At 43.7% G+C, this 17,190-nt stretch overlaps 2 protein-coding genes across 8 annotated transcripts in view; one reads left to right on the top strand and one right to left on the bottom strand.

Moving 5' to 3' along the window:
* The first annotated feature begins 279 nt into the window (after positions 1-279).
* On the top strand, positions 280-16,685 carry CLCC1 (chloride channel CLIC like 1). 7 transcript variants are annotated; one of them, XM_041479507.1, is made up of 12 exons: positions 280-415; positions 2,298-2,445; positions 4,266-4,358; positions 5,179-5,286; positions 7,308-7,529; positions 8,634-8,774; positions 9,939-10,032; positions 11,083-11,180; positions 11,261-11,407; positions 12,000-12,281; positions 12,840-13,085; positions 16,408-16,685. In XM_041479507.1, exons 2-12 carry the CDS (start codon positions 2,299-2,301, stop codon positions 16,414-16,416), a joined length of 1,587 nt encoding a protein of 528 aa, XP_041335441.1. In that variant the 5' UTR covers positions 280-415; position 2,298; the 3' UTR covers positions 16,417-16,685. The 7 variants fall into 7 exon arrangements, with proteins under 7 accessions (XP_041335441.1, XP_041335442.1, XP_041335444.1 ...); XM_041479508.1 differs by having other exon boundaries at positions 299-415; positions 2,327-2,430; XM_041479503.1 differs by lacking the exon at positions 280-415 and adding an exon at positions 431-738 and having other exon boundaries at positions 2,327-2,445.
* Positions 13,863-17,190, bottom strand: part of GPSM2 (G protein signaling modulator 2) — a 39,760-nt gene continuing 36,432 nt past the window's right edge. Inside the window, exons 13-15 of the mRNA XM_041479516.1 lie at positions 16,390-16,552; positions 16,031-16,248; positions 13,863-14,594 (exon numbers count right to left, since the gene is read on the bottom strand). Of these exons, the coding sequence (XP_041335450.1) occupies positions 14,430-14,594; positions 16,031-16,248; positions 16,390-16,552 (546 nt within the window). The 3' untranslated portion in view covers positions 13,863-14,429. The remainder of the gene's footprint in view (positions 14,595-16,030; positions 16,249-16,389; positions 16,553-17,190) is intronic.

Below are 17,190 nucleotides of genomic sequence, written 5' to 3'. Positions count from 1 at the left end.
TAGTGTTTCTTTAGTTGTCTCTCTGTGGTCAAAGCTGTCAGTCTATTTAAATTAGTATATCTGTAGCAGTAGTGATTTCCTGACATTAATTTCATTCCCAGTTGTGTCTTTACAGGGCGGGTCTGGTTTTACATCCATCATCTTGCAGCCCGCCTGTTGTGCTCAGCTTGCATTTAGCGCAGCTTCGCTCCGTGTCCCGGGCGCCGCTCGCAGCCGGGGCTCGGGGCGGGGCCGCCGCTCCCTCGGGGCGGGCCCGCAGCGCCCAACGGCGCCTCCGCGGCCGCTGCTCCGCGGCGCTTCCTGGGCGGAGCCGCCCCCGGCTGGGCAGCGGAGGCGCCGGGAGGAGCGGCTGGCGGGGCGGCCCCGCAGCGGGTAAACACAGCGGGTGAACGCCGGGAACCCCGCGGCCCCTCAGGTACCGCGGGCGGCGAGCGGGGCTGCGGGCGGGGCGGGCGCCGCTGGCCGGGCCTGCGCGGTGCCGGGGCGAGGAGGAGCGGGGAGGGGTTGAGGGCTGCGTGTCTCGGCGGAGCGCGGTGTCGCCTGCGACGTGAAGGAGGCGAAGGCGGGGGAGAAGCGTGCGGAGCCGCTCCTCTATGGCCCTGTCGGTTCCTGCAGCTCTCGGGCGGCAGTGCCGGCCTCCGCCGGGCCGGAGCGGGGCCCGGGGCCTGGCGGAGCCGCACCGGGAGACCAGGCCGTGGCGCCAGGCCGGGCAGGGATGTCCCCGCAGGGCTGGCCAAGGTGAGTTCTGCGTGACGGGCATGCTGGCCTCTTCGTGAAGGAATACTGAAAACCAAAGTTCATCAAGGGGGAGTGTTAGCGTTGGCAGTAGTTCTCCAAGCTGCCTGCCCCCTTAGGAGCAGGATCTCTGAGGGAGCGCGGGGTGTCGCTGTCAGAGAGAACAAAGGTAATGGAGCGGCTGGAGGGGTTGTGGCCGTGCTCTTTATAAAATAATGCGCCCAAGGGGAACTAAGCCAAAGGAGTGACCCAAAAGGCGCCCAAAACCTGAACGTGCTCCGTTAACTCGAAAATACGTATTACTTTCCACGCCCCAGCGTCTGCTAATGAAGTGAGACGTGTACGTGCTTTAAAGTCACTCAAACTGCGCCTAAATATGAAGTGTCATCAACTGAAACTCTACCTTTTACCCTCCCTCAAAAAAAAACCAATATAAATACGGGTTAAGAGGGGCGGGGGTCAGAGGAGACTCCACCTTTGTATCCTGGCTCTGTCGGCGGGCTGTGCCTCTTTCCTCCCCCATAGGAATGCCTGTTGGGTAAGGCTCGAGCTCCGAGTGCTCCCTCAGGGAATTCAGAGAGCCAGCTACCGTTTGCGATTGTGCTTTTAGTCGTCTCCCACTGTAACGTATTTTTTGTCTGTTTATTGCTGATATTTTTTGTGTTCATGTGCTCCTGCAGACGGTGTTTATCACCGGCAATCCAGCATTTCTGTTGCTCGACAAATTACAGTGTTTTGCACCTGAGGGTTGTTGAGCGTTTCCAGACTCTGGTGTGGCCAGGAGAGTTTGTTGGACATGATCAGACTCACAGCGTGTCTGTGATTGTGGTGGTTCTTACTGACTGTGACTGGAGCCACAGTGCTGCCCTGGCTCTGTGCTTCCCTTTTTAGTGCTGAATTGGCCATCCCTCAGCATCAAAGCACAGCCATCCCAGCCCCTCTGCTATCCGAGGAACCTGAGGGTTGTTGAGCGTTTCCAGACTCTGGTGTGGCCAGGAGAGTTTGTTGGACATGATCAGACTCACAGCGTGTCTGTCATTGTGGTGGTTCTTACTGACTGTGACTGGAGCCACAGTGCTGCACTGGCTCTGTGCTTCCCTTTTTAGTGCTGAATTGGCCATCCCTCAGCATCAAAGCACAGCCATCCCAGCCCCTCTGCTATCCGAAGAGCTGAAATGCAAGGGCAGTTTTTCTGCCAAATCTTCCTCTTAATGTGACAGCAAAATTTGCTTTACTGTTAACACAATGCCCTTGTGGTGAAGCGTGCTGGAGTTCTGCACCGTTTTATCATATTTAGCAATACTGAACTCTGTGCTACACCTGCTGGTAACAAAGTCAGGAGTATTGATCCACTCATATAATACAGTTTAATTGTGCATATTATTGTCAGCATTTTCCTTGGGAAGAAATATGGAAGTGAGTTTAAACCTGCTTAATGGAGAACTGAGTTTTTGAAAAGCTCTACTTGTAGTTTTTTTCATGTAAGATTGTTTCATTTTTTCATACAGCATGTTATACCCTGACCTAAATACTTGAATTTCTTGTTATATTCAATGATACAGGATGCTGTTTCCTTTGGTGTTGTGTGCAGTTGTGCTGATAGGGAGCTGTAAAGTTCAAGAAGATGAATGGATTGACCCCACAGATATGCTCAATTATGATGCAGCATCAGGAACAATGAGAAGACCTTACAAGGTAGAGAAAGAAAGGATGTGTGTCTCTCCCAAAAAGCTACATGCTGTTGGAAGATTGCTTTTAAACTGTGACAGTAAATACTGATAGCAGTACAGTGTTTTTAAGGGCTTGTTATGTTGTATTTGAATCCCTACACAGAAAAGTCCATGGTTAAAATTGCAAGGTAAAAAATAGTGTAATTAGCTCAGGACCTTTCCCTGATGAGCTTCTGTTGTGATCAGATCAAGTCATATCAAGCAGAATTTTTGTATTTTCACAGGTGGTGCTTGATTTATGCAGGTTGTGGCACCACAGGTTACTGCTCTGAGAAGTACTGGGTTAAGTAACTCTTGCTAATTTCTCGAGTGTAGTCTTAAATATCTTGAAAATCAGGTTCCTAACTGATAAAAGTTGGGGGGAGTTAAATTTAATTACTGTACTTTATTCTAATCAACCAGTTTCCCAGCAATAGGAACCAGTTTCCCATTTTTTGTATGGTATTAAATATCTTGAAAATCAGGTTCCTAACTGATAAAAGTTGGGGGGAGTTAAATTTAATTACTGTACTTCATTCTAATCAACCAGTTTCCCATTTTTTGTATGGTACTATTGTGAATTTTAATGGTGTTTTGTAATGCTGGGCCTCAGTTTTCAGAAGAAAGGTCAGACTAGGGATTGAGTGCTGTACTTTTAATGAATCATTTACACTGAGGAGAAGATGGAACTAGGGAAAAAATCAGTTCTAACAAGAGGAATTTTCTCTGTCTTGTATGAGGAGGGGACTCTAAATACCATGAGATGCATGTTGGTTATCCTGTGCATGTGTGCACACATGGCACTGTAAACTGGAGGTGGTTGTAAGGGCACCCTTGATTTTTGCCATTATTCAGCTTTCAAGTTTGGTTTTACAGTCTTGAGTAATACTGTTTAAACACTACAGAGCATAATTTTCTGAAGCTTAAAAGATGCAGAGTGTGTTATTGCTCTCCACAGCTTTCCTCATCAACCTCCAACTTCTCCAGGTCCGCCTGATAGTCATTAGCATCCTTAAAATCCAGCAGCAAGCTTTGGCTCTTTAAGCCCAAGTGCTTCAGCTTTATATAAAAAAAAAAAGTAGTAGCTTTATTGTTGTCTCCCACAAAAATAGAACTACACCTTAAACTAAAAAAATTACTACTTTGTGTTAGTCCATCTTCTCAGGATTTCTTTTGTGCTCTGCAGAGAGTTTTTAGTTGGGCAGGCTGTGTGGGCTGCTCAAGTCCTCAAAACCAGACTTTGTTTCAGCATGAGTTCACTGATTCGTGTGCTGGTGTGTTTCCTCTTGGAGGCTTCCCTCAGTGTGCACACGTGGTTGTTTGCAGCACTGCTCTGACTGGGTCTGAGCAATGGACAGAAACCATGGAGTGCTCTGGAGTAGATAAAGGCAGGCAGCCCAAAGTGGGGTTTGTGTTTACTTGCAGTCTGGCTGGCGGTGTTGCCAGGGGAATTCACCTGGCTGAAAAGTGTCCCTTTGCCTGCTGAGTCAGTTTTTAGCCAGTGCCATTATCTAATCTGATGCACTCTGTGGATCGCCAGCACTCGAAGGAGGGGAAAGGGCAAGTGGGGGAGGACAGGCAAGACCTCACCTTTTGAAGGCAGCATGCATTTAGATAAACTCAAAGCAATTTTCCATCTGGAGCCTGAAATAACAGCAGAGAGGTAACTGCAGTGTCACTGGGAGAGAATTATCAGCAAAGATCTGTACTCAGTTGTTAGCTCCTTTGCTCCTTCTAAAGTGACGTGACTGTAGGAGTGTAACAGGACGTGTTGGTCAAATTCTTGGAGTCTGAAAATATGGTTTTCTTCTGTAATTCTAGCCAAACTATCATGACTCTGAGGAAGAGGCTGTGGATGCAGTCAGTGCTGAAGTCTCACGTTGTTCCAGGGTGATAGATTCCTTGCAACACAAGGTTTGTTCTTCACAGTATTTTCCAGTGTTTTATAGTTTGTGCTTTCTGATGATGCTCTTCTGGATAGTGTCAAACAGGTGCATTGCTGCCATAATTTATTCTTTATGGAAGGGGAACCTCTAGGCAGAGAAGAGACTGGAAGTGGTTTGAATTCATTTTCAAGTTGTTGTTCTGCCGACAAAGGTCTGTTTCCTGACATGTTTTATGGTGTAACAAAATCAATAGGAGGTAGGTGCTTCTGTCCAGTGTCAATAGTTTAAAGGTGTGGTGCTGATTACCCCATGCTGTTCTCAAGCTGGTCAGTCCTGTTTGATTTTAAGGGGTGGGTTGTGGGCACAGAGACCAGGGCGATGTGCAGAGCTGCAGCTCTCAGGTGCTGCTGTCTGACCCCCTCCCAGGATGTGGGCGTGCTTGTGTGGCTACTGGGGCCCTTACTGCCCTCAGCCATTTGGATACCCAGTGGGATATGTGTCATTTTAATGTTGTTTTAGTTACTTCGATTTTTTGGCAATTCTCTCTTTTTTTTTTTCCTGATGCAAACTTAAAATGTGAGGAGATCCAGATATTTGCATTTGTTTCTAGCCTTAGTGAAGTCAGGATTTGAATATTACTAGCAGATCTAGCACTGGCCAGTTCCATGGAAAGTAGTATGTTCAGTAACTGCATATGCTTTTTATCTGGCATGGGATCATTGCTAAACTAAAGAAATGTGCCCCTGTTAATCCTGAGTTAAATGTGTTGCTATATTCGGGGTTTTTTCTCTCCTATGAAGAAGCTGGTTTGAGCAAAGTGAATAAAAATGTCTTTTGCACAATTGCAGATTGCAGAGTGTGAGAAGAGGAATGCCAAATCACAGGAGAGCCGTAGCTTTTATATTTTTAAGCGATTCTTGAATAAGATTTTAAATGAAGCTGGAAAACTTGGCCTTGTAAGTATTTGAACAGTCATTTAAAGAAATACTTAATTAAAATTAATTCATATTACTGCTTTATGTAATTTTCACAGTTACCAAGCATTGAGTAATTACGCTGGTGTACTTGAAATGAAATGAATGGCAAAGATGATAGAAGTATGTGCATCCTGTACTGCTGAGGAGACACAGTTGTCATGTGATCTGTAAAGCATTCAAAGGAAGGGTTTGTGAATTCACTGTATCGTAACATCTGTTGCTGGAATGCAGCTATAGGAACACCTTGTTGTGGTCCCATTAATGGTTGGAAACTGGAAGGAGCCAGATCTGGGTTGTTTATTGTAGACTTAAAAGGCCTGTATTGTGGGTCTACCATGTTAACCTGCAGAGGGTGGAAGTGAGGACAGGTAACCTGGGAGAAGTGCAGAGAGATTGTCCAAGCAGGGGCAGGCATCGGGTTAGGAAAGCTAAAGCCTGCAGTGCTGTGTCCAGCTCTGGGGTCCCCAGTGCAGAGAAGAACATGGACCTGTTGAAGCAAGTCCAGAGGAGGCCACAGGCATGGTCAGAGGGCTAGAGCATCTCTCCTACAAAAACAAGCTGAGAGCTGGGTCTGTTCAGCCTGGGGAAGAGAAGGCTCTGGAGAGACCTTAGAGACCTACTGAATACCTAAAGGGGGGCCTAAAAGAGGGACCTTTTACGGGGGTGTGCAATGCTAGGACAAAAGGCTTTAAACTGAAAGAGAGGAGGTTTAGATTAGATACTGGGAAGAAATTCTTCTTTGCTCTGAGGGTTGTGAGGCACTGGAAGAAGTTGTTCAGAGAAGTTGTTGATGCCCCATCCCTGGAAGCATTCAAGGCCAGGCTGGATGGGGCTTTCAGCACTGTGGTCTAGTGGGAGGTGTACCTGACCGTGAGGATTGGAGCTAGATTATCTTTAAGGTCATTTCCAACCCAAACCATTCTGTGATTCTAACCATCAAGGAATAGTAGCTTATTAGAGTTTCCATATAAGAATAACCTTATTACTTTCTCCATGTAGTGATTTCAGCTGGGATGGAGTGAATTTTGTTCCTGGTAGCTGGTGCAGTGCTGTGTTTTGGATTCAGTGTGGGTGCACTGTTGATAACACTCTGGTGTTTCAGTGGCTGCTCAGTGGTGCTTTCTCTAAGTCAAGGACTTCTCCGTGCCTCGTGCCAGCGAGGAGGTGCAGGAGGAGCTGTGGGGGAGCGTGGCCAGGGCAGCTGAGCTGAGCTGAGCTGCCACAGGGCCCCTGCAAACCGTGGCTGCTGTGCCCAGCACCGCCTGGGGGAGCTGGCTGGGAGGGGCTGATAGCTGCTGGAGGATGGGCTTGGTCAGCTTGGGGAGCAGGTGCACTGTGCACCACTTGTTCATCTGGGTTTTATTTCCTTCTTTCTCTCTTTTTGTGACTAGGAGTATTATTACCATCACATTTTATTTTGTTTGCTGTTCTTGTCTCAGCTCATGAGGTTGACCTTTTTTCTCATTCTCCTCCCCACCAGGAGGGATATTGGAGGGAGTGGCTGCATGATACTTTAGTTGTTGGCTGAGCACTTTATTACATTGTCTTTGGAGATTTTGTTTATTCAGAGGTAGAAGAATTGATCTTTAGTAATAAGTAAAATTACTGCTAAATAAGGAACATTACATTTAGCAATGTAAAACTTCTTATTTTAGTATTCAGTAGTTCCTATCTGTATTATCCAGCTTTGACTGAGGCACACATAGTATATATGTAATTATTATTTGTTAATGAGCACTGGTCCTGAAATCTTAGTAACAAGTGAGATAGTTTATTTTTTTAGGGTTTTTTTTCTGTAAAATTGAAAGATGACAAACCAGTTGAATTGTGTTTCATGTCGTTTCAATGAACAAAAAGGTTACAGAATCACAGTGTGACCCCTGTCCCATGTTTTCATCCTGCAGTGGGTGGAATGAATATGATCAGTTTTGGCCTACAGATGCATTTCTATTTCCAAATAAGCAGCTTTTAACCATTGTTTTGCTTTGCTTTGAATTCAGCCTGGGGAAGATGTGGGCCAAGTCCATTACGATGCTGAGATCATTCTTACAAGACAGACGTACTTGGAGATCCTCAGGTTTGTCAATGAGGAAGCCTGGCAGCCCGGTGCCCTGGATGAGGCACTGAGTGATATTTTGGTCAATTTTAAGCACCATGATGATCAGGCTTGGCGGTGGAGATTTGAAGACACCTTTGGAATTGATCTATATAATTTGTTTTGGGTAAGAGAATTGATTATTGCTTTTAATTGCTGTTTTCTTCAGTTTCTCTGTGCTAGTCAATATTACCATCTTAACTCCACAGATAACACAATTCTTTCCATAATACTTCTAGTGACTCATTTTTTTGTGGTTGCTGAAGGATGTATTTGCTTCAGGAAGTAATTTTTTTATTCTTGTGATCATCTGTTCTCCATTGTACCTTTGATTTGGGGCTTTTTTTCTGGTGTGCTTTTTTTCCCTTGTCTTTAGTATCTGTGCTGCCAGACTCATTGTGCTCTAGCACTTTCTTACCACTAGAACTGACATGCATTATAGATCTTCCATGTTTGTCTCTTGTTCATGTAGTTCTTGAAGCTTGGCTTCTCCAGGATTTGGAATATATACTGAGACAAATATATATTTAAACTCCTATAGGTCAGAGGCTTTTGCAGATTTTGTGGAAAAAATTGTATAGGGTTGGAGAGGAGAGGGTGACTGTGGGAATTACAAAGTGCTAAGCTGAGGATCTCTAATAAGCTGAAGCTTTCTAAATAAATCTTTACAATTCAGAATATTGCCAGTGTTTTATGCCGACATAATCTTGCAAGTAGCTTGTCTAGATTTGAGGGGTCCCTGGAAGCCAGATGACAAAAGCAGGCTGTCAGTAACCTCTGATAGGGTCCTTAGGTGGAAAGACACTGTGGATTGCTTCTTTGAAGTCTTGCTGCTGGTACCCAAACTGTAACTTTGTCTCTTTACCAAAGTGCAGGAGTTGGCAGCAGTTGTTCTGTGGTTCAGAGCAGGCACAAACTGCTCAAGCATTGGCTGACACCAATTTGATAATTTAGAAGTGTGGTCACTAATGTAACAAACATTCTAAGGAATCACAAGAAACAGATGAGCACCTGCAACGTAAGGCTATGACAGGGATGGATATTAGTACTGCCACAAAACTGTTCTGCCTTGTGCTGCTCACATGGGCTAGGGAAGCAAGGAAAAACTCCTCAGCTCTTCTGTGTAAATGACATTAGTAAAAACAAAAGGTGGAAGTTTCTTCATGTGTACTGTCAGTAAGCTTGGAAAGGTCCAAATATGGGTCATAATTTTTCCTCTTTTCTTTTTCAGCTGCTCTTGTGCTTAGTGTGCATTGTGGTTGTAATGGCTACAGAGCTGCGGACGTATGTTTCTCGCTTTGTCCAGCTAAAATACGTTATATTTCTAACTTTTCTCGTCAGTTTTGTATGGAATTGGTTTTACTTGTACACGGTAAGTTCTGTAATTTTAATGCCTTTTTGGCTTAGAACTTTACAGTTATGAGTTAAGTTACAGTTACAACATTAAGAGAGTTAATGTTGTTTAGTTCCTTTGGTTAGTTTACATACAACTTTTAATTAACTGCAAAATAAAAAAAGGGATAAACATTTTCTTTTGCATGTTGATAGGTGTGTTAGGTGTAAAGAACAAAAGAAACCCTGACAACTGTATTCTGCTGTAGAGATGCACAAAATTCAGAGAGCACTAGGACTCTGATATCACTACATGGGCAAGGCAGATGTAACCTCTGACTAAAGCAGCTGGGTAGAAAAGGTATACAGAAATATATTCACGGGAATTTTTTTTCTTAAGATTCCCTGGTAGAAACTGTGTTTCATGTGATAGACCAGATAAATGCCTCATTAATGATGATTAAGTGGCTGATGGTACAATCAGATCAGTTTTATTGAGGAGGAATTCAGGATACCAGATCAAAGCCCAGCCACAAAATCTGCCCTCACATCTTGTCAATCAGGATTGAACTGCAGCTTGTCAGACCCAGGGGTAGCAGAGTGCTGGAGAGTGGGCTGGCTCTGGCATGGGGTTGGAATGCCATGCAGATGGATTGGATTGGGGCACTGAAGAATGTCAATTTTGCAACAGATGATTTGGCTGAATTTTTCTGTTTTGATAATCAGTTGCAAACAGTAAGGCAAAACTGTAATAAATACAGGTATTTCTTATGGGAATTATTTGGGGAAAAAAAGAGGATGTTTTAACTAGTAATTGCATGGCAGCTGTGTCTCTATTCCAGAAACATTTTAAGAAAAGATGTCATGACTTGACTTTTGCCTTGAACTTGTATCTTTGAATATTGGAGTCTGGTCCTTGGACAATTCAGACTCCTTTTGGAGAATAACTTAGAGGTAGCCAGTATCTTAGGGGTTTTGTCCATTCCTAGGAAGTTCTTGGAATTAAACTCCCTTAAGTTTTTTAGGTAGTAAACTTTTCTAAATACATATTACATGGGGAATTGTCATTACAAGGGGACAATGGGGAAATCCTCATTTATGTGGGGAAGTATCCCAAGGCTGCTGAGAGAAGCAGGGATGGCTGAGGAGCAGCACTCCTGGCTGCAGCCCTCAGTGTGGGTTTCCCTCCCTGCTGTCCCTGCAGCTGGCCTTCGCTCAGCACCAGGCAGAGATTGCCAAGATGGAGCAGTTCGACAAGGTCTGTGCACAGAAGCTGGAGTGGTATGGAAGTCTCATGGGTAAGTTCTTGTCTTGGTACTTTGCAGTAGTAGTTAAGATCACAAAATATCAATCCATAGTATCCCAGGATACTCAGATTTCTTCATGGGAATTCTCTTCAATACATGATTACATGGTTTTAGTCTTTTCCCGTCCCATAAGACTTTTTTTTCTAGGCCTTGGGAGGAGAACTCATCACAGCACTGTACTTGGGGTATGTCATGGTGTTACTTCTTTGTCTTGTAATTTATCTGTTTCCCCAGTACCATTCAGTGCCGTTTACTAAAGACAGGCAGGCAGAGTTCAGGACAAGGATATTTTTTCATGTATCAGGACTGTGATTTCAGGAATTGGATCTGTAATTATTTATTCAGGTGTTAGTATTTTACAGAGAAAGCTGATTTTTTTTATTGGCTGTTATCTCTCTCCAGTGCTATAGCAAGTAGATGGCAGGTGTCAGCTCTTGGGGTGCTTGTTATGGTCTTCGCTGTGTAATTTCTTGACTCTTGTTTTTGATTACATGTCAGTGATTTATATTCTGACTGCAGTAAAACCGAACTACAGAAACACTGATGTCGTGAATCACTTATTTATAATGTAAAAGGTCCCTTAAGAAGTAAGACTTGGTGCTTGTAACTAAAACAGACCCTTGAATCCAGCAAGCAAAGTAGACCATTTCAATCTCCCTGCAGACTGGCAGATGGGCAATAACACAGACTGATGCTGTGTCAGTAGCTGTGAACACGGTGTGCAAGTTCAGCGTTTCCACAGATGAGACTTTTTTTCCCTGAGGCTTCTGGGAACTATCTCACCTAAAGAGCTTTCTTGATTATACATGGGAAAACTTCAGGTTCTTCTCTTTGTTTCCAGCCTTCCCTCCCCTTCCTGCATCCCTCTGACTGGATAAACTATACTGCCAAGCCAATATCAGATGTGTCAAAATAAATCTCAGTTTTGAACCTTATCTAGAAGAGTTCTCTTACATCTGTAACCAAAATGCTCCTTTCTGTATTGCTGGTGTGTCACAAAATATCTTTTTAAGTAATAATATGTGTCTGCTTTGACTTCAGAATGGCTTCGAAGTACATGGACGTTTCAGGATGATCCCTGTAAGAAGTATTATGAAATTCTGCTTGTAAATCCTGTTTATATGGTTCCACCATCAAAGGTATGTGCCAAGCCCAAAGGGACTGCCACGGCCTCAGTTGTTGTTTATGTGACAACACTGGTCTTCTGTTTATTTTCTAGGCCTTGGCAGTAACTTTCACCAACTTTGTAACTGAGCCTTTGAAGGACATAGGACAAGGTATTGGTGAATTCATCAAGGCACTTATGAAGGAGATACCATTAATTCTGCAGGTTCCAGTGCTCATTACGATGGCTCTGGGTGTCCTGGTTTGTATACATTCATCTTACATTTAGAAACTAGGTTTTATTTTTTAAATATTAAATGTGTTTAAGTATTATCTGTTATATTACATGTGTCTCATTTGTACAACTGAACAGATTTCTTAGCATAAAGATATTCTTCTGCAAGGGAATTTTTTCTTGACAAAGGCTTCGTACTACTGTTGGTCTAGGAATCAAGAGCCAAGTTTTGTATTCAAACTGTATTCCTTTCTCACTCCCCAAGTGGGGTATAGTAGCATTAAACTGCTTAAAATCTTAGGCTCTCTGACAGTTTATTGCACCTTAGTTCCCATTTCTTCTTTGAGTCATTACATTGTGATGTGTGTAGTTGGCATTTAACACGAAGGCATTGAGTTAGAGCTTTAAACATCTTTAATGTAGCACCAACAATGAACGCATCCAGCCTGGCAGTTCCTGCAGCGTGGTCAGACTGCAGAAAGCTTGAGCTGGAGCCGTTCTCTTCACCTGAGCTTTTCCTTCAGGGTCTTTCAGATATACGACAGGAAATATGTGTGAAAACCATAGGCTGCAGATATTTGGTGTTTTGCTCAGTTTGGGTTTTTTTCTTCTCCCCCAGACTTTTTGCTATGGTGCTGGATCATCAATATCTTCATTAAGACACTTAAGGTCTTCTCAGAAGAAGAGTCTTCCTCTGCCTGCTGGTGAGCAGGAGCAAATAGCCTTTGGGCAGTACAAGGGGAGGGCAGCAGACGAGTACTATGTGCAGCAGCAGCCATTTGTGCACAGAGGCCACCAGGACAGAGGGGACGCTGCCACGAGGCCTCTCCCCAGGCTGAGAGGCAGCAACAGCAGCAGGAGCCCGGACACTGCACACGGCAGCGACGAGCCGGATGCACAGGTACCAGAGTCCCACAGAGCACGGCCTGATGTGTCTGCTGCTGCTCTGGGAGCTGGCATTAAACTGAGCAGAATGCAGTGGCACCTGCTACAACACATTTAAACAACATGCTTAAACCCAGATCTGGCGGGGAGAGGAGCTAAGGAGCCACACGTTCCCCTATGGAACAGTTTGATCAAGGTGTCTTGGATGTGTTTCTTCTGGAAAAATATCTTGCAATGGCTAACTGTGGCAAGAAACTACTGAATTCAAACTCTTTATGGTAAAGACAGCTTCAGTTTTGAGAGATCAGTATGTCCGTCAGTCTGGGCAATCATGATAACCCACAGAAGAAATGTGGAGGGAAAAAGCAGTGCTGACTTCCCTGTAAGCTACAGAAAATTCAGAACAGATTTATACTCTATATTGGGCTTATTTATATGTTCTGTTTCCCGAGGGGAAAAAGAATACCCATCATGCTTTGGGTGAGCCCTACCCCTTCAGCTGGGATGCACTTGAAACAATAGATGCTGTCACTTTTGATTGCTTAATTAATAGGTTATTATTAATTTTTTGCAGAACAGGTTGCACACTGAATCTGAAGTTCATAGACCTGAAACACTCAAAGCTGAAAACCTTACTGCAGAAGCTGCACTTGAGCAGCAAAAACAGGAGACAAGCAAAGTAGAGGGAGAGACTGGAGAAAACTGTGACCCTAATAAAAACCTAGAAGGGAAGAGTTCTGCTGTGGAGCCGTGCGAAGAGAAGAAAGAGAATGTTTTACATGACTCTCAGAAAAGAGCTAAGGAAGACCCAGGCTCTGCTGTAAGTTTTGTCTAATCTTTACTTGTCAGGTACTTGATAATTCTGCTCTCATTCTCAAGTGTAGGAGAGAGAACATCAGTAAGCTGTTAGGTGTAAAATCTGGGAGAGGGTACTCTGTCTGGAATCTGAAATAAAGGTGTTAAATAAGATTATATACCTTTAAGTGACCAGAAAAACCCGGGCTTCTGGAGTGTTGCTGCTTGTTGGAAATCAGGTTTGTGTAGTAAGTTTTGAGTAATTCCCATAATGCTAATTCCCAGTTCAGATGTCTCAGGTCTGTCTTTGGGTTTATGTTCTTTAAAATCTGTTTGCTTCTTGTCAGCTCAGTTTTAGGACAGCTGATGGATTTCCTCGTGGTGTAATGATCTGCAGAATGAGAACCTGATGTTGTAGCAGGTGGTTTTTAGGCAGTTCAGAGCTGAACAGGGCCAGGAGCAGGAGCTACCCTGGGAATGGACATTGCAGTGGTTGTTCCCCAGAACTCCCCCAGCCTGGCTCATCCTTAGCCAGAGCTGGAGAGGAGCTGAGGTCAGGTAGAGGAAGCAGCAGCTGTGCATTTCCTGTGTGTGGCACTGGAAATTGGGGTGCTGCAGGTACTGCCCCAGGCCCAGCGCCCCCGTGATTGCCTGGTGCATGGGCACTTGTCACACAAACTGCAGAGCAGCATGAGCAGCTGTTTCTTGAAAGTAAGTACCTCTTGAAAACTTCTGCTGATTGCAGAACTGTTCTGAATTATTGTGGGAAGCAGTTAGCTAAATATTACAAAAAAACCCATAATGCTCAAAAAGACTTATTTTTTATTAAACATAATTAAAACTAGGGTTTAATTTTTTTGTAGAAATTATTGTTTCTTCCAAACTCTGTTTCTGCAGGGAGACTAAATACTAAAGCGATTTCTTCTTTTTTTTAAATTATTTTTTTAAAAAAGTATAAAAGAAAACAGAAGTTTTTTTCAAAAAGTACAAATCAGGGGAAAAAAAATCAAATTTTCTTTAAAAGAACATAAAAATTTAAGTCTTTCACTAGATTGAGACAGTGGTAGAATCCACTAATGAGCAATGAGAGAATTGACAGAGAAAAAAAAGTTGTAATAATTCTGATAGACTAGAGGCAAATAAGAGGGAGACACAGTACCAGTACCTCAGACATTGCTCTGAAAGCAGCTGCCAAATGCAAGCAGCTCTGTAAATACTGCTCACCAGGGTGATGCTGCTGCTATTTCTGTGAAAAATCAGGAGAAGGGAGACAGAGCTACTAATAGCAGTCATCTTAAAAAAGGCAAGTGTGCTTTTCCAGCAAACCAGAATGATCCCTAGGATGCTGCTGTACATACTTCTGGGGTCTTCAGCTAGAGTTGGATCCCTTTATAGCTGAGGGTAAGTGGACTCTCTGCTCATCCATTCTCTTCGCTTGTGAGCGCAAAATCAGGCTGAAAAAATCCTCATCTGGTACAGTGGGGCCTCTGGCAGCTCCCGGAGGAGCACATCTCTGATCATCCAGTCTGGAACCCTACAGACAGACCAAGCAATAAAAGCTACATATTTACAGGAAGATATGGAGTAAGTGAACAATACTAAGTGAAAAAACAACTAAAACCTTTTGCTGGCACATTTAAACCTGGTAGAGAGATTTAATTTATAAGTTTTGTTTCAAGTTAAACTTGCTAAATGAAATTATTGAGTCCAAGTGTAACTAAAAGGTTTCCTCTGACCCACTTGTCCTATATGTCTGAAAATGACCCCCCAGTTCAGCTCTTTGACATATTGCAAAATGAGATTTAAGTGGCCCTAGTTCAGAAGATTTTTTTAGCATTAGTACAGGGTGTTTCTGGTCTCACACACCAGGAAGTATGGTTGTCTTCCTCTCCTTACACAGGGACTAAAAAATAGCTGGAGTGGTGTGAGATTTGGGAAGGCAGTCCTTGAAGGCCCCTTGCCTCCACTCTGTGCAGCTGGGTACAGTTTAATGCCAAGGTCACAAAGTAGGTGGCAAACCTGATGAGCTGGGCTCTGCTCCTGAGCTGGGGAGAGGTGTTCCCCACAGGCACAGGCTGCTGCTGGAGGGCAGTGTGGGCACAGGAGGAAAAGCACAGCTTTCAGTGCTGGGTGGACCTGGGACACCCTTGAGTCAAAAAGGCTCAAAGGCAGCAGCCCTTCTGAGCTTGTTTAAAGCAGTAGCGTCCGTACTCATTAGACGAGATTAAGTATTTTTCCAGTCCTAAAAGAATATTTCTAGATTCTTTCTTTGCTTGACTCACAGAAGGAAACAGACAAGCTGCTGTAACAGAACATAGTATTTTAGCAGGGTGATGAACACTGTCACTGTAGACTGAATTCCAGGTGCTGCTTTCTCAGCCAGGCTACCATACTTACTGACCTTTGGAGAACTCAGCATCTGAATTTTGTATTTTTGGCTGCTTACCAACGAATCAGACAAACCAGCAAGTCTTTTTAATTCTTTTTGGTCTAACTGGTATATGCACATGCTCTAATTGAAAATCTGTCACCTCGCTTGTATAATTGCTATAAACTATCACTTAAACTTAATCTCATGGGAATGATGACCACTCTTACCACCAAAACCTGGATACTGAATTCTTTCAGTTGATAAATTAGGATTACTGGTGTATCAGGTGCCCTCCTTAGCAAGCCAGGTCTAAACACTTAAAACCATTTTACATACTCCTTGCAATAGCCTCACTTGTTTTTCTTCACTTTTTAAGCATTTCTTTTAATAGTTATTGTGGTATAAATATCAAAATTATACTTACTGGACACTGGCTAATTAAAAAAACCCCAACCCTCATCTTTTGTTCTCTTACATTCTTCCTTATCTGTCAGATCAATACGTATCTTAAAACACAGTGGCTTCCTTACAGGAACTCAGCAGAGGCCCAAATGCAGTCCCCAGAGGCAGGAGCTGAGGAGGTGGTTGTTAAGCATTACCTGGCATTTAATCAATATGTCGAAGAAGTCATCGTCCAGCTCCCTGTTGCTGCTGGCCACGAGGTGGCCCAGCACAGCGTGGCTGCCGCGCTGCCGCAGCCGCAGGCCGGGCAGCTCGCTGAAGCTGGCGCGCTGGTCATCGAGCCGGCGGCTCTGCGAGCTCGCCAGCAGGTCCAGGAACTCGTCCGTGTGCGGGGACACCGCGGACGTGGAGAAGGCTGCTCAGGACAGACAGAACAAGTTCAAGTTAGCCTAGGAGTAAATCCATTGCTGTAGTGAGTCGTGCATGCAAATACATTTTGAAAATAGTATTTGGCAAACATTCGAGCCAAATACAGATTTTACTTTAAAAAAATTACATTTTATCATTGTTTTAGGTGGAGTAGAGGATGTTGCCACTGAAGGAGCTGAGAGTCTGTTCTTCTCCTGGAAGCAGCACCTCTGATCATCCATCCTGTTACTTTGGAACCGACTCAGCAGATCAAAGAACCCTTCGTCTGCCATTGTCTCACGGCTGCTTTTCTGAAAAGGAGAAAATTTAGGGTTTTTGACCTTAGAGTGCCTCCAGCTGGGACAACTGCATCAGAGTTTCAGTCCAGTGATATGCTTGATATTTACATATCTGAAATTTATTAAATAAATTTTTTTTAGTCAACCATTTCTATAGCCAGAGATCTATCCAAGGAGGAGATGGTAATGCTAGGGCAGCATTTTGGAGAGTGAAATACATTAGAAATGTCTCATTCTCTGGAATGGAAAGAAACAGTGCTCTGATCATGTAAAATGGGAGTTATTCCTCCTCAGCCATTAATCCAAGAAAACCCCAAATGCCCATTAAGGAAAAAGAAACAAGACCAGCATTGAACAGTTACCCTTGTCTCCTCAGGTCTATGACCAGATGACTCAGTTCTTTTATTTTGAACTGACTTCTCAAGAGTGTAACACCCTAAAAAGTGTGTCCAAGATACCTCCCACTGCCTGAATCAGAAAAACTAGATTTTGCTAAGTTTGGAGAAGCAGGGTCTAGAAGAGACTTAGAACCTCAGCTTGCAAATTTTATTTCTAACTTCAAAAAGTACACCACAAATAAAATGTTTCAATAGTAGGAAAATCTTAAAGCTGGTACTACCCCTGAGAGAGCTGTAGAATGACAGATTCTG

This window comes from Pyrgilauda ruficollis, unplaced genomic scaffold (genome assembly GCF_017590135.1).
Source record: "Pyrgilauda ruficollis isolate IOZ18807 unplaced genomic scaffold, ASM1759013v1 scaffold49, whole genome shotgun sequence".
Classification (NCBI taxonomy): domain Eukaryota; kingdom Metazoa; phylum Chordata; class Aves; order Passeriformes; family Passeridae; genus Pyrgilauda; species Pyrgilauda ruficollis.
The sequence above is the reverse complement of the archived record's forward strand: the minus strand, read 5'-3'. Positions and strand labels throughout refer to the sequence as shown.

What these genes read in the sequence shown, in the direction of transcription:
- CLCC1 (XM_041479503.1), top strand. Translation starts at nt 594, where the DNA reads ATGGCCCTGTCGGTTCCTGCAGCTCTCGGGCGGCAGTGCCGGCCTCCG. An exon ending in ACAAGGTAGAGAAAGAAAGG is followed by an intron (nt 2,446 to 4,265) that starts ATGTGTGTCTCT and finishes CTGTAATTCTAG; the next exon opens with CCAAACTATCATGACTCTGA. An exon ending in GTGGTATGGAAGTCTCATGG is followed by an intron (nt 10,033 to 11,082) that starts GTAAGTTCTTGT and finishes CTTTGACTTCAG; the next exon opens with AATGGCTTCGAAGTACATGG.